The sequence below is a fragment of the Ranitomeya variabilis genome, chromosome 5, assembly GCF_051348905.1.
Source record: "Ranitomeya variabilis isolate aRanVar5 chromosome 5, aRanVar5.hap1, whole genome shotgun sequence".
In the NCBI taxonomy this organism is placed as follows: Eukaryota; Metazoa; Chordata; class Amphibia; order Anura; family Dendrobatidae; genus Ranitomeya; species Ranitomeya variabilis.
The window spans coordinates 382,351,692-382,377,515 of record NC_135236.1 but is presented as its reverse complement, the minus strand read 5'-3'; the positions used below and the strand labels follow the sequence as shown (position 1 = coordinate 382,377,515).

At 43.1% G+C, this 25,824-nt stretch overlaps 1 protein-coding gene across 2 annotated transcripts in view; it reads left to right on the top strand.

Moving 5' to 3' along the window:
- CFTR (CF transmembrane conductance regulator) overlaps positions 1–25,824 on the top strand; it is a 262,694-nt gene that overhangs the window by 188,117 nt on the left and 48,753 nt on the right. Inside the window, exon 24 of one of the 2 annotated variants that reach the window (XM_077265004.1) lies at positions 2,082–2,183. The exons of the other annotated variant lie outside the window; for it this stretch is intronic. Coding sequence (XP_077121119.1) covers positions 2,082–2,099 — 18 coding nt within the window. The 3' untranslated portion in view covers positions 2,100–2,183. Of the gene's footprint in view, positions 1–2,081; positions 2,184–25,824 lie in introns of those variants that run through there. 2 annotated transcript variants of the gene reach the window in all.

Here is a 25,824-nt window from a genome sequence, read left to right as displayed (position 1 = left end):
CGTTGGAAAGGGGTTAAACAGTAACCGTTGTTTTAATTTTTATTTCATGAATCAATAGTACACATGAAAGTAAGAAACTTTTTACTATATGTTATGAGAAAAAGGGAAATTAGACTTACCGGTAATTCCATTTCCAGGTAGTCCCTCAGGACAGCACCATGGAGGACGTCCTTCCTTGACCTATAGCGGGACAGGATCATAGAGAGGTTAAAAGGACCCTCCCACCTCCACCCTCCAGTGTTCTTTCAAAGTACCACCGATGGATGGAAATAAATGGTCTAAACGTGCCCTTACAAACATGTCTGTAATAACCATTAAACTGCTTCATCTTAATTTCGAGCCATGGTGACCCGAAGGACGAACCATCTGCCGGTAGATTAATCTCAAACAATCCTAAAACAGAAACATAAGGGAGGGAACTATGGGTGCTGTCCTGAGGGACTACCTGGAAATGGAATTACCGGTAAGTCTAATTTCCCTTTTTCCATTACGTCCCTCAGGACAGCACCATGGAGAATACCAAAGCAACTCTCCCAGGGTGGGTACGGAAGCCCAGGAATCAAAGTCCCAGGCAAAAACCAGATTAAATATATAAAAGATCTGAAAGATCAGAAAAACATAGATATCTAAAGAGATCCGCAAAGCAAATCACCGTAGTGAGTGCCTGGTATACATCTATAATGGCCGATTTCAGTATGAATGTGGTAAATGAAATAAGCATCAGGAGCAGAGAGTGAGATACACCCATTGTACGCCAATACCAATAATGAACCACAGCAAGTTACTGATAGACATCACAGCCCCCGAATAGGGTTAGAGAACCTTATTGCCCAGTAAAATATGGCGAAAGTCACAGCCATCACAGAATGAGGACTGTACCGACCAATAATAAGCTGCATGTGCTTATAACCCAGGATTGTTCCTTCATCGGACCTTCTGGGCTCAGGTTAAGCCTTGGTTACAGACCAGCTTACCGTACTACAAGGAGACCTGCAGGACAGAGGCCCTGGACTGCGTGAAGATCAAACCAATAACAGTTAGTACATGGATAATGGCAGAGCATTGGGATGTACGCACATTACTTATCCAGGAGATCACGTCTATTCCAAATCCTTAGGCTACTTTCACACTAGCGTTAACTGTAAACCGTCTCAAAACGTCTTTTTTGCCGAAAAAACGGATGCGTCAAAAAAGTGAAAAATGGTGACAAACGTATGCCACGCATACAGCATTTCGACGGATCCGTCGCAAATCCGCTAAACGTTTCCGTCGAAAATACTGGATGCGTTGCATACGTTGCATACGTTTTACCATCCGTTGCATCCGTTTTTCCGACGGATCCGTTTTTAAAATGGGAGGCTCCCAAATTTGATTGGCTACTGGAAAATATGGAAAACTATATAGTTACTGTTTTTACAGCCCATCTTTGTGGGTTTTAGTTTTGTGGCAGCGATGGAAGGTGTTCTTGGGAGGATTGCTAGTTTGGTTACCGACGTTATCTTTGAGACGAATCGCCTGGATATTATAGTGCGGGAGAAAGAGGCAGCAGCGGAAAGGCGTAGGATGCTTCTGCAGCAACGGAGACGGAGACGACTGTGGATTCATCCGATTAATGAACTACGGATGACCCGGGGTGTCCAGTCCACTCTGTACCTGGAGTTGTGGCACAATCCACACAAATTCTATAACTACGTGCGGATGAGGCTGGAAAATTTTGACTTTTTGCTTGCAAAAATGGAGGATGTCATCCGAAGACGGGACACAAGGATGAGGCTTGCCATCACACCGGCGGAGCGGCTGATGGTGACCCTGCGGTAAGCCTCTTTTTTTTATGTCATTGCTCATATTTAATGTTACATTACATGCTACAGACAATACTGCGCTGACATACTGCGCACTATTTTCTGCAGCATGTAATTTTAGTTTTCTTGGCGGCCATTCCACTGCTTTTTTACACCGGTTTCATGCTGGTTTTATTGTGTGTCCCGTCCTTAAAAAAAATTTCACAGTGCCATATTGAAACTTGTTGGTCTGTGCAATTTTTTCTAACATTTTTTTTTTTTTTTTTTTTTTTTTTACAGTTTCCTAGCTACGGGTGAATCTATGACTTCACTCCATTACCAATTCAGGCTGGGCATTTCAACTATTTCAGGAATAGTGAAGGACACATGTCGGGCTATTTGGACCACTTTGCAACCAGAGTATATCCCCCAACCATCCATGGAAATCTGGTTGCGAAGTGCAGAACAGTTTCAGCAAATTTGTAATTTCCCTAATTGTGTGGGTGCAGTTGACGGGAAACATATAAGGATTGCGAAACCAGCAGGAACAGGATCGGAGTATTATAATTATAAGAAGTATTTCTCCATCGTCCTTATGGCTATTGCAGATGCCAACTGCAAGTTCCTTGCCGTGGACATAGGAGCGTATGGACGGTCCAACGATTCGCAAGTTCTTAAAAACTCTCCGATGGGTCGTTGCCTTTATGGAGAGACCTACGATTTCCCGCCAGCCAGACCACTGCCAGGAACAAGTGAACCAGCCATGGAATATGTTTTTGTAGGTGATGAAGCCTTTCAACTGTCGCCGCACCTACTGAAACCTTACAGTAGCCGGAACTTAAACCATACCAAGCGGGTCTTTAATTACCGGCTTACTAGAGCACGAAGAGTAGTGGAGTGTTCCTTTGGCATATTGACGGCGAAGTGGCGAGTTCTGCTGACGGCTATCAAACTGAAAACAACAACTATAGATGAGGTAGTTAAAGCCTGTGTGGTGCTCCACAACTTTGTCCTTTCAAAGGAGCCCGTTTCCTTGGATGATGAAGAGTTGGAGACCACCTTGTGGGACTACCGCAGCAGCTCGGTTCGCTCTACAGGTTCAGTTACAAGGATGAGGGACCAGTTTGCCGATTATTTTGTGTCACCTGTCGGGCGGATCCCATGGCAAGACATGATTGTGTAACCTGTTTTCCATGTGTTTGTTTATGTAAAAAAAATGTGTTTCTTCAGAAAAAAAAAAAAAAAAAAAGTACAAAAGCGTGGTTTTCTTGCTAGTAAAACCAATATTTTATACCTTTCATACGTCTGCTGTTTATTTTTATTTTATCTTTGTTATTAGTTACCATATGACCTTAATAAATCCACACACACACAGAGTAGAATTTTAATCCAACTGAATTTTATTTTTTCAAAATTTTTTTTTTTTAACCAAAAAATATTTAGATATTTTTTATTTTCACAATTTTTTGTAAACCATTTTCAAAGTTTTGAACATAAAACATAACTTTTTACATTTACAAATCTTCAAAGTGGGGGGTGGAGATACGAGGGGAGGAGGGGCTGGAAGGTTGGACCACGTCGATAGGTGGGGAAACCCTACTTGTTTGGGGTGCAGTGGAAGGGGGGGTAAAACCAGGAGGCTGACCAGAGGGGGGTGGTGTTGGGGTAGGGGGAATACTTATTGGGGAAGGGAAGCTGGGCAAGGAAGAAAACACTGGGGAAGGAATTTGGTTTGGGGGCCGGGATGGGCATGGGGACTGGGTTGGGTATTGTGACTGGGTAGGGTAGTGGGACTGGGTTGGGTAATGGGGCTGGCGTGGGGTTTGTGGCTGGGTTTGGTAATGGTGCTGGTGTGGGGATTGGGGCTGGGTTTGGTAATGGTGCTGGTGTGGGTATTGGGGCTGGGTTTGGTAATGGGGGGTATGGTGTGGAAATGGGGCCTGGGGTTGGGCATGGTGTGGAAATGGGGCCTGGGGTGGGGCCTGGGGTGGAATTGTAGTGGATGTGTGGGGAGGTGTGTGGGTCGATTGGGGCTCGTTAATGGCCTGCAGTAGAGCATTATGGCAGGTATTCATTACCCGCATCTGTTGCTCAAAAGAAAGCTTCTCCATGCTCCTGAGCATGGATTGGAAAAAAATATTGGCCGGATCTGGACTTACAGCTGAATGCAGCCTATCCAAGTGACTGCTGGTTTCCTGGCTTGTTTCACTGATGCGTGACTGCACCATGTTGAAACCAGCAGTCACTTGCTCTCCCAAAATTTTGAAAGAGCCTTGGAAGGATGCATTCAGGTGTAAGAACTCAGGAGCATAGCTCCTTTCCTGACCCCTCTGTTGCTGCCGCCAAGAACCTAATGGTGGTCTAGAGGTGGCAGGATCAGAGGGGTGGGGTAAAGGAAACGCTAACTGTTCAGCATCAGATGCGAGCAATGAAGGCTGCAATAATGCTCCACTGCTTGGGGCGGATGAAGTGGAGGGGACAGAGGGGTCAGAGGAGGGGATAGAGGGGTCAGAGGAGGGGTCAGTGGTGTGGGGCCTACCTACGTGGCCCTCAGTGGTGGACTCAGGAGGGATCGCTCCAGAGGGCGCAGAGGAAGATGCAGGCGCCTGGTGGCTGGAGAAGGTGCTGTGAAAGAAAAAACAAAAGAAATTAATACATTGATATGAAAAAGCCCTGACTGAAACCAAACTAAGTAGACAGGTTAACATGGTTAGTAGTGGGCTGTAGAATACTAACACTCTGCTCAGCATGGTTCGCCTCAGGAAGGAGAGGGCTGGGCCATATTTGTATTTGCTCCTCTTCCTTCCTGCAGAGCCACTCGGGGCCTGCATCTCCGCGTTAAATTCCCTCTTAAAGCGATCCCTCAGTGACCGCCACCGCTTCCTAACCTTTCCACCTGTGAAGACAAGAATGAAAAGAAAAAAAAAAAAATTGGTAAATGCAATACATTAGTCAGCTCAAAACATCACTGGAAAGTGAATACTTACCTAGTTTGCTCAGTTGCTTTGGATGAAGGCTCTCCCACCTTGGAAAGAGGTTGTGACACACTTCGTCCCAGAGCCAACGGGTGACACCGGTATCGGAATGTTTGCGGTCAGCCATGTTCCACAGCGGCTCCCGCTCGCGAACCTCCTCGATGAGACCATCTATGTCGATGTCGTCATCATCATCATCGTCATCTACTGCGGGAGCATGCTGTGAAGCCTGTGCCAAAAAAAAGAAAAAGAAAAACAAACAAATTAGTACACTGAAACACTAAAGTACCAATAGAATCCCCCTCCCCCCCAAAAAAAAACAACTCACTGATGGCCGACCGCGGCGACGAGTCCGCCGACTCTGGGAGTGTCTGGGAGAACCTTCAGCGGCAGCAGCAGGAGAAGCAGCAGCCTGAAATAAAGGAAACAAATTCTCAGTAATGTAGGCATATATTTTCTGTGTTTAGTTATGTATGAAAATCTGTTTTGTGTATGGTGCAGTGTGATGTGCGAAGCAACTGTTTCACCACTACTTACACTTGGTTCCTCCTCCACTTGCATCTCTCCACCCGTCTCGCCCCCTTTTGACAGCTCCTCATCTGATTCAGCTTCCTGTTGAAACATAATTTATGCATGTAATGATCAAAAAAAATGTAAATTAAAAAAACCAAAAAAAAAACCAAAACATTTTTTGTGTTAACTTACTGATACACGCTGTTGCTGTGGAGGAGGGCTGTCAGAAGAGGACATTGTTGCGGTAGCAAGGCCGGCGGCTGTGGTCCTGGTGTCTCTGTAAGTTAAAAGACACTTGAAATCTGCTCTACACATTGAAGCAGCAGATTTGGGGTCTTCAAAACTTACTTGTAAAGATTTGTGGCTGTGGTCCTGGTGGGCTGGTCCTGGGCTGACGACAGGCGGCGGCTGTGGTCCTGGTGGGCTGGTCCTGGGCTGACGACAGGCGGCGGCTGTGGTCCTGGTGTTTCTGTAAGTTAAAAGACACTTGCAATCTGCTCTACACATTGAAGCAGCAGATTTGGGGTCTTCAAAACTTACTTGTAAAGATTTGTGGCAGTGGTCCTGGTGGGCTGGTCCTGGGCTGACGACAGGCGGCGGCTGTGGTCCTGGTGTCTCTGTAAGTTTAAAGACACTTGCAATCTGCTCTACACATTGAAGCAGCAGATTTGGGGTCTTCAAAACTTACTTGTAAAGATTTGTGGCTGTGGTCCTGGTGGGCTGGTCCTGGGCTGACGACAGGCGGCGGCTGTGGTCCTGGTGTCTCTGTAAGTTTAAAGACACTTGCAATCTGCTCTACACATTGAAGCAGCAGATTTGGGGTCTTCAAAACTTACTTGTAAAGATTTGTGGCTGTGGTCCTGGTGGGCTGCTCAGTGGATGTGGTCCCTGGTGTATCTGTAATATGTATAATGGATTTATAGTTAGACCACCCCCCGAAGTAGGCAATGTTTAAAGATAAACACCCTGCTAAAATGATGTGAGAAATGTTCATTAAAGGTGAACACCAAAACCCAAAAAAAGAGGCACGTTATACCATTCATTTCCATGTCCCTAAAAAAAAAATTTTGAAATGTGAACCCACCATGCAAAAATATATTTGCCACATTTTATTTTTAAAAATCACCTCCCCCCACAAAAAACCTTTACAGTATAACCTTTATTAAAAAATAAGCCCTCAACCAACTCTGTATTGCATGTGTAACCATTGGTACATACACCAGTTTTAAATTTACCTTTATGAAATGATACTACGGACATTTTTTTAACAAACATTTTATTATTTTCTTTTTTTTTCACTTTTTTTTTTTTTAAATCACAATTAGGAGCTGAAATGCTCTTTATTTTAAATACAAGTACATCAACTGCAAATGGTTTTAACAGTAAAATAAAATCAACACTTTTAAATAGAAAAAAAAACCACACTCACACATTCAAACCACAAGCTGCAGACCACTAGACTTTTAAAAATACATCAGATTTAAAAAAAATAAAAATAAAAAAAAAAACATTTAAACCACATGCTGCACAGACCACTATACAGTCAATACATCAGAAAAAGGCAATTAACCAATTAAAGCATGGACAAATGCACATGCAATCAACAAGACGCACACAAACATGCATGGTATGTGTCCACATTCCGGATCGCATCAGGATTTGGTCAGGATTTTCCATCAGTATTTGTAAGCCAAAACCAGGAGTGTAACAATTAGAGGGAAAGTATAATAGGAAAACAGGCACACTTTTGCTTTTATCACCCACTCCTGGTTTTGGCGTACAAATACTGATGGAAAATCCTGACCAAATCCTGATGCAATCCTGAACATGGACACATACCCTCCCACATGAACAGGCATAAGATTGGCAAAGGCATAATAAGGTGCAGGCACATGATACAAAAGCACACAGCCGTCCAAAAATACACACATACACATGCACGCACATAGCTTTATGCAAATACACATATGTACAACAAAGGCAGAAAGGTGAACCCAATCAGAAGACGCATACACACACACACATTACACACACATACAAAAGGCTGACAATCCTTTGGCTGGAGCTGCATGTCTTCACAGTGGCTGGCATCAGGGTGGATCTGGACTCTAGCATGGCACTGGCTGGTGCAGGACGATGGCAGGCCTCAGGTTCTCTTCAGGTTTTAAGCTCTTGCTGTAGTCAGTAGTACCTCATACACACAGAAATGCACAGGCACACAGATGCACACAAAAATTGCAATACTCACACTGGCTCTATGGTGGCTGGAGTCTTGTGGCTGGAGTCCTGTTGCTGGCTCCTTCCTGTGGCTGGCTCCTGTGGCTGGCTCCTGTGTCAGGCTGGGGTCTTATGGCTGGGGTCCTGTTGCTGGCTCCTTCCTGTGGCTGGCTTCTGTGGCTGGCTCCTGTGTCAGGCTGGGGTCTTATGGCTGGGGTCCTGTTGCTGGCTGGGGTCTTGTGGCTGGCTGGGGTCTTGCTGGCAGTCTTCTCCTCTCTGGGTCTTGCAGGCATATGTGGGGTTGAAGGCCCAGGCCAGGTTTATATAGATTTGGGGGTGTCTAGCCAATTGGCAACAAAATCCTGCTTCTGAGCATGCTCAGTGTAAAAAAAACGTATTGCAGCGCTGTATTGCGTCGTACGACGTGTCCCGACGCATCCGTCGCTCATAGGCTTCCATTGCAGCCAACGACGTATGCCGCTGGATGCGTCGCGATACGTTTTTTAGGCGGAGACAAAAAACTTTACAATCAACGTTTTTTGCCGACGACGTGTCGCCAAATTTCGACGCATACATCGTAAGACGGACACGACGTATGCCAATACATCGCAATACGTCGCCAATACAAGTCTATGGGGAAAAAACGCATCCAGCAAAAACTTTTGCTGGATGCGTTTTTAATGAAAAAAGACGTTTTGAGACGTAATGCAGTTAACGCTAGTGTGAAAGTAGCCTTAGATGTCTAACCCCAAGAAGGGTTATATATTATTGAAACTAAGGAACACCATCCAGCAGGTAATATCTCCTGCCATTACCAACGTCGGGCTTCTCATTGAAAGCGCTGAAAGAGAAACGTGGATCATCACTCCTGTTTTACTTGATGTTAGACCCAGGGTGTCCGGACTCTGAATCAATGAAGGTGGTGGTGGTAGTGCTAGTAAAAATCTTCCGACACTTGAAATTATTCGGAACTGCATTTATACGAGTCATTAGTCCAGACATTGTAAGTATGTCAACTTATTTGTCCATATATGCATATTATGCACATACATATCCCAAGAGGCAATCTTCTCAGGGATCTTTATACACCCAGACTGCCATTGTGGGAGTAACCATATTCCATGGCTAGAGAAGAAGTAGGTTTCTTCCTCATTACGGAGGGAGATTATCTACTGTGAGGCAGTGAGACTATGGGGTCTTAACAGTAAGAGCCCTGGATACAGTTTCATTTATCTTAGGAGCTGTGACTGCTGTAAAAGCCACGAGTATGGGATCCTCTGCCACACGACACAGTACTGCTGCTTCACCACAAGGTACAAAAGGCAGCGCTGATGTCCCTGGAAAACAAAACGCAACAGACTTATTTGACAAGAATCTGTCTGATTGCTGAATGTGGAGTTTGGGAAGGATTAATAATAACAACAATAATAAACTTCCATCCATATAGTGTCCACATATTCCACAGCGTTTTACAGTTTGACAGTCTCAAACACAACAGTCATAAGTAACAACCGTATAATAATTAAAGCAAAATAAACCCACCTTGCTCCTGAGAGCTTACACTCTACAATGAGGCAGGGAAGATACAAAGTACAGGTGTGTATCAACAATGTTTTATTTACAATGATGGCACAGCCATCTTCAGGGGGTGGGGATAGATGGAGATAGTGAATGGGCTACACACACAAACATAAAATGACTGATTAGGGAATGTGATAGGCCGCTCTGAACAAACGTGCCCTGAGGGGGCCCCCAAAACTATGCAAATTAAATTGTAGATAGTCCTAATATCTCAAGGCAAAGCATTCCAAGGCTGAAGGAGTCCCTTCTTTCAACTTGTGGGATTTTCTGCTCCCAGGACAGTAGTATGTCCTTTTATAGGATGTACCAAAATGACGTATGTCATCTTTTAAAGCTAATTATGTAATAGACTTGCCTTTAGCACTCAAAGTAGAATCTACCTGAGAGATCTGTTCCAAACAGAAGAAATGCAGATTTTACTAAGCCAATTCAAGCCTGTTTGCTTGACTAAGCCCTGTTGTAAAGAATGAAGTAGCAGAAGCTGGATCTGGGTCCTAAACACAAGGACGCCATATCCAGAGTTGAGGCCCAAGACAAAAATGTGAAGTGGTAGGCCAATGATACAATGTGCGGCCACACAACAAGGCACCAGACAGAAGGTCTGACCCAGTGGCTCGCAGCCAGAGGCGAAAAAGGCACCAAGCCCGACACACTAATAATACCCCCTGAGGCAAAGGGCACCGAAACCCTATGATGCAATATGATGCATATAGGAACTATGAAGCAATATAATGCAATATGATGTCCAAAGGCATTATTAGTCTGATTCAATATAATGCAATATAATGCACATAGGAATAATGAAGAAGTATGATGCAATATGATGCATGAAGTAACTATGAAGCGCTATGGTGCATATCGGAGCAATGAAGCACTCTGATGCATATAGGAGCTATGAAGCAATATGCTGTAATATAATGCACAAAGGCAATATGAAGCAATATGATGCATAAAGGCAATATGAGCACTATGATGCATATAGGAACGATGAAGCAATATGATGCAATATCATACATGAAGTCACTATGAAGCGCTATGATGCATATAGGAACCATGAAGCATTCTGATGCAATAAGATGCAGAAAGGCAATATGAAGCACTCGATGCGTAAAGGAACCATGATGCAATATGATGCATAAAGGCAATATGAAGCACTATGATGCATATAGGAATAATGAAGCACTATGATGCATATAGGAACCATGAAGCAATACAATGCAATATGATACATGAAGCAACTTATGAAGCGCTATGATGCATATAGGAACTATGAAGCAATTTGATGCACAAAGGCAATATGAAACAGTATGATGCCACAGAGGCACTCAATATGATGCATAGAGGCACTATGATGCAGTATCATGCATAGAGGCACTCAATATGATGCATAGAGGTACTATGATGCAGTATGATGCACGGAGGCACTCAATATGATACATAGAGGCACTATGATGCAGTATCATGCACAGAGGCACTCAATATGATGCATAGAGGTACAGTGATGCAGTATCATGCACAGAGGCACTCAATATGATGCATGGAGGTACTATGATGCAGTATGATGCACGGAAGCACGCAATATAATGTATAGAGGCACTAAGATGCAGTATTATGCACGGAGGCACTTAATATGATGCATAGAGGCACTATGATGCAGTATTATGCACGGAGGCACTCAATATAATGCATAGAGGCGCTATGATGCAGTATTATGCACGGAGGCACTCAATATGATGCATAGAGGCACTATGATGCAGTATTATGCACGGAGGCACTCAATATGATGCATAGAGGCACTATGATGCAGTATTATGCACGGAGGCACTCAATATGATGCATAGAGGCACTATGATGCAGTATTATGCACGGAGGCACTCAATATAATGCATAGAGTTGCTATGATGCAGTATTATGCACGGAGGCACTCAATATGATGCATAGAGGCACTATGATGCAGTATTATGCACGGAGGCACTCAATATAATGCATAGAGGCACTATGATGCAGTATTATGCACGGAGGCACTCAATATGATGCATAGAGGCACTATGATGCAGTATTATGCACGGAGGCACTCAATATGATGCATAGAGGCACTATGATGCAGTATTATGCACGGAGGCACTCAATATAATGCATAGAGTTGCTATGATGCAGTATTATGCACGGAGGCACTCAATATGATGCATAGAGGCACTATGATGCAGTATTATGCACGGAGGCACTCAATATAATGCATAGAGGCACTATGATGCAGTATTATGCACGGAGGCACTCAATATGATGCATAGAGGCACTATGATGCAGTATTATGCACGGAGGCACTCAATCTGATGCATAGAAGCAGTATGACTTACACTTTTAAGCAAAAGAGCCATCTATCAGAGTTCCAGATAAATCTCCACTCTGATCAGTACATCTCATTTGTCAGACTGACTCCACCCGAAGGCTAATTAATGAGCAGCAGCTGGAGGGCAGTCTTCATGGAGACAATGTGCTGAATTAACACCTTGTGTCCTCCTCTGGATGGAGTGGTTAGGTTGCAAAAAAAAGTGAAACACTTGCTTATTGAACCAGAAAATGGAAAGCATGCTTCCAAAAAGTCACTCTGAAGCCCAATCATAAGGCTCTGTGCAGACAAGACCTGCAACTAACTGAAGTCCAGTCATGAGATGTAGCCTGGACATATGGCCCTACCATAGCCTAGAGGTCCAAGGCCTAGCTGTAAATGGGTTCCAGGTACAGCTTTGGCACAAAGGCACGAGACTAGAGTCAGCCCAGAGGCCCAGGCCATCGATGCAACATTAAACCATGCACTCACCTGTGCTGGCTCCATACCTGCTAGAAGACAGGGGGAGCTGGTAACGCCGAGAGCCTACCGTGGAAGGAAGCGGCGTCCCGTCAGGAATGCTGCATTACTGCCTGTGCCCCCTTCCGTGTTCCATCGAAGAACGCACTCCGATCCTATGTGCCGGCGCCCCTTTCTGACGTCACCAGAAGCACAATGGACTTCTCCACCACACAATTTTCGGGAGTAGTGGTGTTTTTTCCCACCGGGAGGAAGCGGCTCTACCCAGGAGCCCGTCCGCTCGACTGGTCTCTGGGGCTGAGGGACTCCCCACCAGGGAGTTTCCAACCTTGGCTACCTGATAGGGGGAAGGATTGGACCTGCCGCACGATCCCCCTAAGCCCATTGCACAGGCTGCCTGTTGGCTGAGGAACCTCTCAAAGAGGAGTCGGCCACGGTCCGTCTGACCAGGAAAAGGGAAGGTTGAGACCCCCAAACTCTGAGTCCATCTGGTACAGCACAGGTAGCTGAGGGATCTCTACCCAGTTAGGTGTCGGCCACGGACCACTTGATAGGGGGAAGAGAATCCACAGGCTATCTTCGCTCTAGGAGCAACCTCTCATACATCCGTCCCTGTAGGGACAGGAAAAAACACTGGAGGGTGGAGGTGGGAGGGTCCTTTTAACCTCTCTATGAACCTGTCCCGCTATAGGTCAAGGAAGGACGTCCTCCATGGTGCTGTCCTGAGGGACGTAATGGAAAAGATTGCTTCTTTCTCAGCCAGAATTGATCTGTAATTATCAAGATTTTCAATCCTGAGGTAAAATCTGTATTCTGTGAAAACAGACTCTCACATTACTGAGCTGACAGTTGCTGTGGATATGGAGAAGGCAGAGCTCCTCCTTAGTAGTAACTGCCATCTCCTGTCTCAGTAATGGGAAGGTCTGTCTTCACTGAATACAGATTTTACCTCAGAATTGAGAATTTTGGTAGTGACTGATCGATTCTGGCAGAGAAAGAAACACATTTTTCTTATAAGATATATTACAAAGTTTCTTACTTTCATATATACTATTGATTTATTAAATAAAAACTAAAACAATATTTACTCTTTAAATTATTCTCAAATGTATTTTTCACAAATGAAAACGCTTTTGATGCATAACTGAAAAGGAAATAAATATGTGTAATTGCAATAATTTTCTCGGAAAAATACTTCATTTTTTGGAAGAATTTCAAGGATTCCAACACTTTTGGCCATGACTGTATATAACTATGTATAGATATATATATACACATATATCTCATAAAGCAGCCATAATGTGTATGCCACCAATTGTATTTGCCAAATATGTTTGCAAAAAATTGGCTGCAGAGTGATAGAACAGGAACGTTTGTATAATGGTGTTTGCTTTCTATTGATGTTAATAGTGTACTAATGAAAGAGCTATTCTCTTTTCTATGTCACAATCTAAAAAAGTTAAACTGAACTAACCAGTCTCATACATAAGCTTGAGAATTCTTTGCCTGTAGCGCAGTCTAAAATAAGGAAGGAACAAAACACTTAGAAGTCTCTAATTGTTTGTATTGTAAACTAACGCTTCTAACAAACGGAGGTAAATACTGAATTTTCATATGTCTGTCTGGTATATATATATGTATATATATATATATATATATATATATATATATATATATATATATATACAGCTAGTTCTGTACAAAGCGTACAGGATGCCCCTTAGCAAAGATATTAAGAGGCTCTATTCATATACACACTGGCACACTTGGTAGTGCTGTCACCTGGGACACATAGTGCTTACCCATCCTCTTTTCACGGTATTTTTCTTTTCATGATACACTAGATGGAGGCCCGATGCTATTGCATCGGGAGGGTGGTTTTGCAGCAGGGAAGTCCCAGCAGCCGGGGGTCCAGAGGCCCGAAGCAAGGGTGGTTTTGTGGTGGGGGAGTCCCAGCAGCGGGGGGTCCGGCGATGACCTGCTGGTGGTACTGCGCAAGGGCCTGGTTCCACCAGCGGGTGCCATATTGGAATACCCATCAATTGGGTATTCCAATATAGCGGTTGGCGTACTTCCGGTGCGGCACGGTGGATTGTGGGATTCGAGGACGTCCAGACAGAAGTGGATGACAGACAATTTAAGGTAATTATATAACTAGATAAGACAATCGATTTCAACTAATAGAAATCTGATCAGTTAAGAACTTTTCAGTTATGCATCAAAAGCTTTCTCATTTGTGAAAAATACATTTGAGAATAATTTAAAGAGTAACTATTGTTTTAGTTTTTATTTAATAAATCAATAGTATATATGAAAGTAAGAAACTTTGTAATATATCTTATAAGAAAAATGTGTTTCTTTCTCTGCCAGAATTGATCAGACACTACCAAATATATGTGTATATAAGTTATATACAGTCAAGGCCGAAAGTGTTGGAATCCTTGAAATTGTTCCAAAAATGAAGTATTTTTCCAAGAAAATTATTGCAATTACACATATTTATTTCCTTTGTGTGTATTGGAATGACACAAAAAAAAAAAACAGGAAAAAAAGGCAAATTGGACATACGGTAATTTCACACAAAACCGCAAAAATGGGCAGGACAAAATTGTTGGCACCCTCAACTTAATATTTGGTTGCACACTCTTTGGAATAAATAACTCCAATCAATTGCTTCCAATAACCATGAGCAAGCTTCTTACTCAACTTGTCAGCTGGAATTTTGGACCACTCTAAGGCTACTTTCACACTAGCGTTAACTGCATTCCGTCACAATGCATCGTTTTGCCGAAAAAACGCATCCTGCAAAAGTGTTTGCAGGATGCGTTTTTTCACCATTGATTAACATTAAGCGACGCATTGTGACGGATTGCCACACGTCGCACCCGTCGTGCGACGGATGCGTCGTGCAGTGGCGGACCGTCGGGAGCAAAAAACGTTGCTTGCAACGTTTTTTGCTCCGTCGTAAACGTCTTTTCCGACCGCGCATGCGCGGCCGGAACTCCGCCCCCACCTCCCCGCACCTCACAATGGGGCAGCGGATGCGCTGGAAAAATGCATCCGCTGCCCCCGTTGTGCGGCGGAGACAACGCTAGCGTCGGGAACGTTGGCCCGACGCACAGCGACGGGCCGAGCCCGACGCTAGTGTGAAAGTAGCCTTATTTTGCAAACCCTCTCCACAGGCGGTTTCAGAACTCTGGTAGGTCTTGTCAGGGGTGTACCCCTGGACAGTAAATACCGAAAATTTTCAAAAAGACAGATAATTGGTTAACAAATGAATAAGGTCATAAAGGTTTACTGATACACATACCGTAGGGGTTAAAAACCAGCCTTTAGGGTCTTTTTCCACAGAGAAACTAGTGTAGCACAAGTTGCTGAAAATGTAATTGTTAGTTCTAATAGAAAGGTATCAGAACACCCTGGGGCCGGTTCATCAAAGTGTTTATGCAGCAAAAGTGACCAGTGTAAAAGTTTTGTTTTCATGCCAGTTTGAATCAGCTATGCCAAAATGGTCGGAGCTGGGTAAGAGTCGCAGGATAGAACTTAGCCATGCTCGCCCCTCCAAGTCATGAACAGTGATGGTGTTTTGTACAGCAGAAATACTACCACGCTTCCTGACTTGAGTATCATTTTTGGCGCAATGCACGGAGTAGTACATCACTCAGAAGATGTGTCAACTTCATTAAGTGGTGTGCACCTTTTAATATATATGGAATCTCTCCAGCCTGACTGTGTAGCATGAGCTGCCCCATAGTGTATTAGACTTAGCTGACTCATCAGAGCACCAACTCTGACTCTTGCATACAGCCAAAACCACTTACAATGGGCATATAATCACCTGGAATGGACCACAGAGCAGTGGAAATTCTATGTGAATTATACTTTGAAATGTACCAACTAGCTAAACATTGTTGCAGACCAAGTAACAGTATTCCCTAATGGCAGTGGCTCTGTCAGCAGGACTATGAGCTGTGCCACACTGTGAAAATTGTTTAGAAATAGTTTGAAGAACATGACAATAATCTCAATCAGATCCAGAAACTGTGGGATGTGCTGAAAAAAAGAACAAACCCCCTCTTTAAGCCTTTAGGGTACTGTCACACAGTGGCACTTTGATCGCTCCGACGGCACGATCCGTGACGTTGCAGCGTCGCTTGATTATCGCTCCAGCGTCGTAGACTGCGGTCACACTTTGCAATGCATGGCGCTGGAGCGATAATTTCATGACGTAGTTGCGATGTAGAAGTCATACGGGACATTGGGAATATCGTGCACACCTTTGTTACACGCTGCGATCATGCCGCCACAGTGGGACACTTGACGACGAAATAAAGTTTCAAACGATCTGCTACGACGTACGATTCTCAGCGGGGTCCCTGATCGCAGTAGCGTGTCAGACACAGCGATATCGTAACTATATCGCTGGAATGTCACGGATCGTGCCGTTGTAGCGACCAAAGTGCCACTGTGTGACAGTACCCTTACAGATCACAGTATTGAAATGATTATCTACAAACATATAGATGCCAGATACCACAGAACACCTTCAGAGGTGTTGTGGAGTTCAGGGCTCGGTGGGTCAGAGCTGTTTTTACATTTTGACGTAGAACACACAATAGCATCAGGAACCTAAAAAACAGTTTTATAGCTGAAAGGTGTAAATATAAAAATGTGCTGCAGATTTTAAATCTACCACACTGATAGGTTTCCATTGGGTTTTCAGCCACATTCACACGTTCAGTACTTGGTCAGTATTTTACATCAGTATTTATAAGCCAAAGTCGGGAGTGGAACAATCAGAGGAAAAGTATAATAGAAACACGTCACCATGTCTGTATTTATCACCCACTCCTGACTCCTGTTTTTGGCTTAGGCTACTTTCACACCAGCATCGGCACGGGGCCGTCGCTATGCGTCGGCCTGACGTGCCGATGCCCGTTGTGAAAATAATGCCCAACGTGGGCAGCGGAAGCAGTTTTACAACGCTTCCGCTGCCCATTTTGAAGTCCGGGGAGGAGGGGACGGAGTTCTGGCCGCGCATGCGCGGTTGGAAATGGCGGTCACGATGCACGAAAAAATGTTACATGTAACTTTTTTTGTGCCGACGGGCCGACGCTTCCAGTGTGCGACGTTGCGACGTATAGACATACGTCGCAATGCGCCGCTAATGTAAGTATATGGGAAAAAAAACGCAACCTGCGGGCACGTTTGCAGGATGCTTTTTTTGCCACAGTAGCGCATTGCGACGTATTCCAAACAATGCTAGTGTGAAAGTAGCCTAACAAATACTGAGATAAAATACTGACCAAATACTGATAGCGTGAATGTGGTCTAATATGGAGCAGATTTTTCTGCCTGCAAAATCCAGATTGAGAATTCATCCACTATGTATGCTCTCTGGAAACATACCCTAAGGCTGTGTTCCCAACTCCACTCCTCAACAGCCACCAACAGATCATGTTTTCAGGATTTCCCCAGTATTGCAAAAGTGATGGAATTATTTCCTGTGCAGGTGATGCAATTATTCCCTGTGAAATACTAAAGAAATTCTGAAAACATGACCTGTTGGTGGCTCTTGAGGACCGGAGTTGGGGAACACTGCCCTAAGGGCAAATTTCCACTTGCGATGAAATCAGACGAATACAATCCGATAAAATATCGAATTGCATTTGGGCCAATGTTATTCTATCATTGCGTGTTCATATGGGTTTTTTTTTTCAAGCTCGGATCAGATCACAATGGGACTGGAAAAAAATCGCAGTATGCTGTGATTATAATCGGATATCGGAAAGCATCCTGCAATAGAAGTCAATAGGGGCGAGAAAAAAATCACACAGCACTCGGACCATGCGAGTGCTGTCCGATTTTTCCACACTGATCGCATTTGAAAAGCCGGTAATTCATCTGCCGCATACAGTAAAATCACACTAACAGTTTAGAATAGAATAGAGAGAATAGATATATACACATAGAATACATATATATACAGTAGATGTCATTGACTAAGTGAGGTGTGAGCTGATATTAACAGCCTGGGAAGCTCCATGGGTATTACTCCCTTCCCAGGCTATAAGCATCTGCTCCCAGCCATCGGCTTTCCCTCTGCTTTTTTCAGAATTTTTTTTTTAATAATTAAATACACTTACAGTAAGCTGCACACACACTGTACTAATTGTATTTGTCACAAACATCTATATATCTACCTATTCTATATGTACCGTATATACTCGAGTATAAGCCGAGATTTTCAGCCCATTTTTTTAGGCTAAAAGTGCCCCTCTCGGCTTATACTCGAGTCATTGTCCCAGAGGGTCGGCGGGGGAGGCGGAGCAGCCGCTGTCACATACTCACCTGCTCCTGGCGTGGTCCCTGCATCTCCGATGGTCTCCAGGCGCTGACAGCTTCTTCCAGCGTTGAGCGGTCACGTGGTACCTCTCATTACAGTAATGAATATGGACGCAACTCCACTTCCATAAGGGTGGAGCCACATATTCATTACTGTAATGAGCGGTACCTGTGACCGCTCAACGCTGGAAGAAGCTGTCAGCACCCGGAGAAGACCATTAGGGAAACTGCCAGGGACCGCACCGGGAGCAGGTGAGTATAATGGGGAGGGTGAGCAGCATTGCGCGATATTCACCTGTCCTTGTTCCACTGCTGGACGCCGCTCCGTCTTCCGCGTCCTCTGCTGTGACGCTCAGGTCAGAGGGCGTGATGACGTGGTTAGTGCGTGCCCTCTGCCTGAGCATCAGTGCAGAGTACGCGGAAGACACAGTGGCGCCCGGCGGTGAAACAAGGACAGGTGAATATTGCAAGTGCTGGGGGCCTAAGCGACGAGAGGCGAGTATGTCATTTTTTAATTTTTAATTGCAGCAACAGCATATGCGGCAAATATCTCTATGGGGCATCTTATGGGGCCATAATCAGCATTTGTGCAGCATTATATCTGGCAAATGTCTCTATGGAGCATCTTATGGGGCCCTTGTTAACCTTTATGCAGCACTGTATGGGGCAAATGTGTCTATGGAGCATCTTATGGGGCCATTATTAACCTTTGTGCAGCATTATATGGGGCATATTTTAATATGGAGCATCTTATGGGGCCCATCATAAACTTTATGGATCATTATATGGGGCATATTTTGTATGGAGCATCTTATGGGCCCCATCATGAACTGTATGGAGCGTTATATGGGGCTCCAGATTCAATATGGATACTCAAATACACTTAACCCACTGATATCTCAATTAATTTTACTTTTATTGGTACCTATTTTTATTTTTGAAATTTACCGGTAGCTGCTGCATTTCCTAACCTAGGCGTATACTCGAGTCATTAAGTTTTCCCAGTTTTTTGTGGCAAAATTAGGGGTCTCGGCTTATACTGGGGTCGGCTTATACTCGAGTATATACGGTATTTACTGTATGTAATCCATCTATTCTATCCTGTTGGCTCCTGCTGAAATTTTACACTACCGCAGCTGCTGAATTGCCAGCTTTTCTTCTATCTATCTAGTGAAAAAATTTGGAACAGCACCAGACAAAATTCCTTTACACAGTGCACGCATCCCCTGCCAGAAGTTTCAGAAGGCTCCTCCTTTCTACTATCTAGCTATCTGTCTATCTATTATACAGTGGGTACAGAAAGTATTCAGATCCCTTTAAATTTTTCACTCTTTGTTTCATTGCAACTAGTGTTGAGCGATACCTTCCGATACTTGAAAGTATCGGTATTGGATAGTATCGGCCGATATCCGAAAAATATCGGATATCGCCGATACCCGATACCAATACAAGTCAATGGGACATAAGTATCGGAAGCTATCCTGGATGGTTCCCAGGGTCTGAAAGAGAGGAAACTCTCCTTCAGGCCCTGGGATCCATATTCATGTAAAAAATACAGAATTAAAATAAAAAATATGGATATACTCACCCTCGGACGAGCCCTGGACCTTACCGCTCACGCGACCAATCACAAGCCGCGACGTCATCGCAGGTCCTAAACTCCTCATTCTTAGGAACGGAGGCTCCCGGTTACATCGGTAAGGTCCAGGGGCCGCCGAAAGGGTGAGTACATCCATATTTTTTATTTTAATTCTTTATTTTTTACATGAATATGGATCCCAGGGCCTGAAGGAGATTCTCCTCTCCTCCAGACCCTGGGAACCATACACTGGGAACTTCCGATTCCGATTTCCGATATCACAAAAATATCGGAACTCGGTATCGGAATTCCGATACAGCAAATATCGGCCGATACCCGATACTTGCGGTATCGGAATGCTCAACACTAATTGCAACCATTTGGTATATTCAAAAAAGTTCATTTTTTTTCTCGTTAATGTACACTATGCACCCCATCTTGACTGAAAAAAAAAACAGAAATGTAGAAATGTTTTCATATTTATTAAAAAATAAAAACTGAACTATCACATGGTCATAAGTATTCAGACCCTTTGCTCAGACACTCATATTTAAGTAACATGCTGTCCATTTCCTTGTGATGTGATCCTGCTTGAGATGGTTCTACTCCTTCATTGAAGTCCAGCTGTGTTTATTTAAACTGATAGAACTTGATTTGGAAATGCAAACACCTGTCTATATAAGACCTCACAGCTCAGAGTGCATGACCAAATGAGAATCATGAGGTCAAAGGAACTGGCCAAGGAGCTCAGAGACAAAATTGTGGTAAGGCACAGATCTGGCCAAGGTTACTAAATAATTTCTGCAGTACTCAAGGTTTCTAAGAGCACAGTGGCCTCCATAATCCTTAAATGGAAGAAGTTTGAGACCACCAGAAGTCTTCCTAGACCTGGCCATCCAGCCAAACTGAGCAATCATGGGAGAAGAGCCTTGGTGAGAGAGGTAAAGAAGAGCCCGAGATCACTGTGGTTAAGCTCCAGAAATGCAGTAGGGAGATGAGAGTAAATTCCACAAAGTCAACTATCCCTGCAGCCCTCCACCAGCCAGGCCTTTATGGCAGAGTGGCCCGACGGAAGCCTCTTCTCAGTGCAAGACATATGAAAGCCCACATAGAATTTGCTAAAAAAACACATGAAGGACTCCCAGACTAAGAGAAAAAAGATTCTCTGGTCTGATGAGATAAAGATAGACCTTTTCGGTGATAATTCTAATCGGTATGTGTGGAGAAAACCAAGCACTGCTCATCACCTGCCCAAAACAATCCCAACAGTGAAACATGTGGTGGCAGCATCATGTTATGGGGGTGTTTTTCAGCTACATGGACAGGACGACTGGTTGCTATTGAAGGAAACATCAATGCGGCCAAGTACAGAGATATCCTGGATGAAAACCTCTTCCAGAGTGCTCTGGACCTCAGACTTGGTCGAAGGTTCACCTTCCAACAAGACAATGACCCTAAGCACACAGCTAAAATAACAAAGGAGTGGCTTCAGAACAATTCTGTGACTGGCCCAGCCAGGGCCCTGACCTAAACCCAACTGAGCATCTCTGGAGAGACCTGAAAATGGCTGTCCACCAACGTTCACCATCCAACCTGACGGAACTGGAGAGGATCTGCAAGGAAGAATGGCAGAGGATCCCCAAATCCAGGTGTGAATAACTTGTTGCATCATTCCCAAGAAGACTTATGGCTGTACTAGCTCAAAAGGGTGTTTCTACTCAATCATGAGCAAAGGGTCTGAATGCTTATGACCATGTGATATTTCAGTTTTTGTTTTTTTTATAAATTTGCAAAAACTACTACATTTCTGTTTTTTTTTCAGTCAAGATGGGGTGCAGAGTGTACATTAACGAGAAAAAAAAAGAACTTTTTTGAGTTTACCAAATGGCTGCAATGAAACAAAGAGGGCAAAATTTAAAGGGGTCTGATTGCTTTCCGTACCCACTGTATATATACAGTGCCTTGCGAAAGTATTCGGCCCCCTGGAACTTTTCAACCTTTTCCCACATATCATTCTTCAAACATAAAGATGTAAATTGTAAATGTAAAAATGTAAATTTTTGGTGAAGAATCAACAACAAGTGGAACACAATTGTGAAGTTGAACGAAATTTATTGGTTATTTAAAATTTTTGTGAAAATTCAAAAACTGAAAAGTTGGGCTTGCAATATTATTTGGCCCCTTTAACTTAATACTTTGTTGCACCACCTTTTGCTGCGATTACAGCTGCAAGTCACTTGGGGTATGTCTCTATCAGTTTTTTACATCGAGAGACTGAAATTCTTGCCCATTCTTCCTTGGCAAACAGCTCGAGCTCAGTGAGGTTTGATGGAGATCGTTTTTGAACAGCAGTTTTCAGCTCTTTCCACAGATTCTTGATTGGATTGAGGTCTGGACTTTGACTTGGCCATTCTAACACCTGGATACGTTTATTTGTGAACCATTCCATTGTAGATTTTGCTTTATGTTTGGGATCATTGTCTTGTTGGAAGACAAATCTCCGTCCCAATCTCAGGTCTTTTGCAGACTCAAACAGGTTTTCTTCAAGAATGGTCCTGTATTGGCTACATCCATCTTCCTAACAATTTTAACCATCTTCCCTGTCCCTGCTGAAGAAAAGCAGGCCCAAACCATGACGCTGCCACCACCATTTTTGACAGTGGGGATGGTGTGTTCAGGGTGATGAGCTGTGTTGCCTTTACACAAAACATATCATTTGGCATTGTTGCCAAAAAGTTTGATTTTGGTTTCATCTGACCAGAGCATCTTCTTCCACATGTTTGTCTCCCAGGTGGCTTGTTGCAAACTTTAAACAACACTTTTTATGGATATGTTTGAAAAATGGCTTTCTTCTTGCCACTCTTCCATAAAGGCCAGATTTGTGCAGTGTATGACTGATTGTTGTCCTATGGACAGACTGTCCCACCTCAGCTGTAGATCTCTGCAGTTCATCCAGAGTGATCATGGGCCTCTTGGCTGCATCTCTGATCAGTTTTCTCCTTGTTTGAGATGAAAGTTTAGAGGGACGGCCGGGTCTTGGTAGATTTGCAGTGGTACGATACTCCTTCCATTTCAATATGATCGCTTGCACAGTGCTCCTTGGGATGTTTAAAGTTTTGGAAATCACTTTGTATCCAAATCCGGCTTTAAACTTCTACACAACAGTATCACAAACCTGCCTGTTGTGTTCCTTGGTCTTCATGATGCTCTCTGTGCTTTAAACAGAACTCTGAGACTATCACAGAGCAGGTATATTTATACGGAGACTTGATTACACACAGGTGGATAATATTTATCATCATTAGGCATTTAGAACAACATTGGATCATTCAGAGGTCCACAATTAACTTCTAGAGTGAGTTTGCTGCACTGAAAGTAAAGGGGCCGAATAATATTGCACGCCCCACTTTTCAGTTTTTGAATTTCCACAAAAATTTAAAATGACCAATAAATTTCATTCAACTTCACAATTGTGTTCCACTTGTTGTTGATTCTTCACCAGAAATTTACATTTGGTATCTTTATGTTTGAAGCATGATATGTGGGAAAAGGTTGAAAAGTTCCAGGGAGCCGAATACTTTCGCAAGGCACTGTATGTATATATATGTGTGTGTGTGTGTGTTTTGATGAATATTTCCTTTGAAAACGTGTAAATGACATAGAGAATTGCTATATGTAAAACCTCAGGTTGAAATCACATTGCAATCAGATAGCAATCACACTGCATTCGGATGTAAATCGGTTGCTAGGTGTGAAAAATCGGATTGTACTAGCTTAAACACTGCATGAAACTTGCATTACACTCGTCCGACTCTCCTGCATGAAAATTGGACCGATTTTAAAATCGCTAGTGTGACTCCAGCCTAAAAGTATGCACCCCATGTGGATATTTCCAGAGTTTGTAGATGAGATTTGTTAAAATACACATGTCCTCAAAGGCTTATGTGTCTAAATTGTGACAGATTTTCAATTCAGATTCCTCACCTAAAAGAGTCTACAAATTATGTTACCCTATCTACAAGTAATTGTACAAGTAACGTTTGTGTACCAAAATCTGCAGCATACTACATAATCTGCTCAGAATGTTGTCAGCCACATGCAAATGGAGTTTTGTAATACCCCATTTACTTGCTAAAAAACAGCACATCTGAACATGGCCTAAGAATACCCCTTGTTGACCTCAAGTATGTTATGTTTCTGCAGGATTTAACTTCTAAGTCAGCTGTGTTAATGGGAGGATTATATGAGTTCTCAGCAACACTTCTTATTGTTTGCTTAAGAACTAGGTATATTTGCTGTCATGAAGTATGAAAAGCTTGTTTTCACATTATTGATTTTTATTTGCAAACACAAAACTCACACAAAAGCATAATGCAACATTCCTATACGAAAAAGCAAATTTGTCTATGTAGACAATGTATACAGTATCTTTCTTATTCTTTGTCATTCCCCTGTGCATTTGTCTTATTCAGACACATCATATTCTACCATTATTACCATTAAGCCATGTTCAGTATTTTGGTCAGTATTTTACATCAGTATTTGTAAGCCAAAATCAGGAGTGGGAGAAAAATACAGAAGTGGTGACGTGTTTCTGTTATACTTTATCTCCGATTGTTCCACTCCTGATTTTGGCTTACAAATACGGATATAAAATACTGACCAAATGCAGAACCTATGAGCATGTGTCATGCTTTAGGGTCCATTGGTCTAATCTAAACCAACCAAATTATATTATTTCCTATGCAGACTTTCTCTTTGACATGCTGTTATCACATGTTTTTTCTCTATGTATTCACAATGTATACAGTGCCTTGAAAAAGTATTCATACCCTGTTAACTGTTCCACATTTTTTCATGTTATACCCACAAACTTAAATGTATTTTATTTGGATTTGATGTGACATACCAACACAAAGTAGCAAGTATCTTTTATTTGTGAAGCACAAAGAAAATGATTAGTGATGAGCGAATATACTCGTTACTCGAGATTTCTCGAGCATGCTTGGGGGTCCTCTGAGTATTTTTTAGTGCTTGGAGATTTTGTTTTTCTTGCCGCAGCTGAATGATTTACATCTGTTAGCCAGCTTGATTACATGTGGGAATTCCCTAGCAACAAGGCAACCCCCACATGTACTTATGCTGGCTAACAGATGTAAATCATTCAGCTGCGGCAAGAAAAACTAAATCTCCGAGCACTAAAAAATACTTGGAGGACCCCAGAGCATGCTCGAGAAATCTCGAGTAATGAGTATATTCGCTCATCACTAAAAATGATACATTGTTTTCTAAATATTTTAAAAACATAAATCTGAAAATTATGACTTGCATTTTTATTCTGATCCCTGTATTCTGATACCCCTAAATAAAATCCGGAGTGACCAATTGCCTCAAGAAGTCACATAATTAGCAAATTGAGTTCACATGGGCGGAATGTATTCACAGCATAACTACAGCTGTTCTATGAAGGCCTCAGATGTTTGTTTGAGAAAATTATAGATCAAACAGCATCAGGAAAATCAAGGAACACATCAGCCAAATCAAGGATAAAGTTGTGCAAAAGAGTGAAGCTTGGTAAGGATCTAAAAATAGCCCAATCTCTGAACATCTCATTTTAAATCCATCATCCAAAAATGGAAGGAGTAAGGCACAAGTGCAAAGTTCCAAGACTTGGCCGTCCATCTAAACTGGCATCCCAAGCAAGAAGAGAACTAATTAGAGAAGCAGCCAAGAGGGCCATGGTCAGTGTGGAAGAGTTTGCAGAGATCCACAGCTTAGGTGGGAGAATCTGGCCACAGGACAGCTAGTCGTATACTTCACAAATCTGGCCTTTATGAAAGAATGGCAACAAGGCACTCATTTTTGAAAGCAAGCTGTAAGAATTCACATTTTCAGTTTACAAAATGCCATGTAGGGGACACAGCTACCATGTGGATGAAGGTGCTCTGGTCAGATGAGACCAAAGTGGAACTTTTTGGGCTATATATAAAACGTTATAAGTGGTGGAAAACTAACACTGCATGT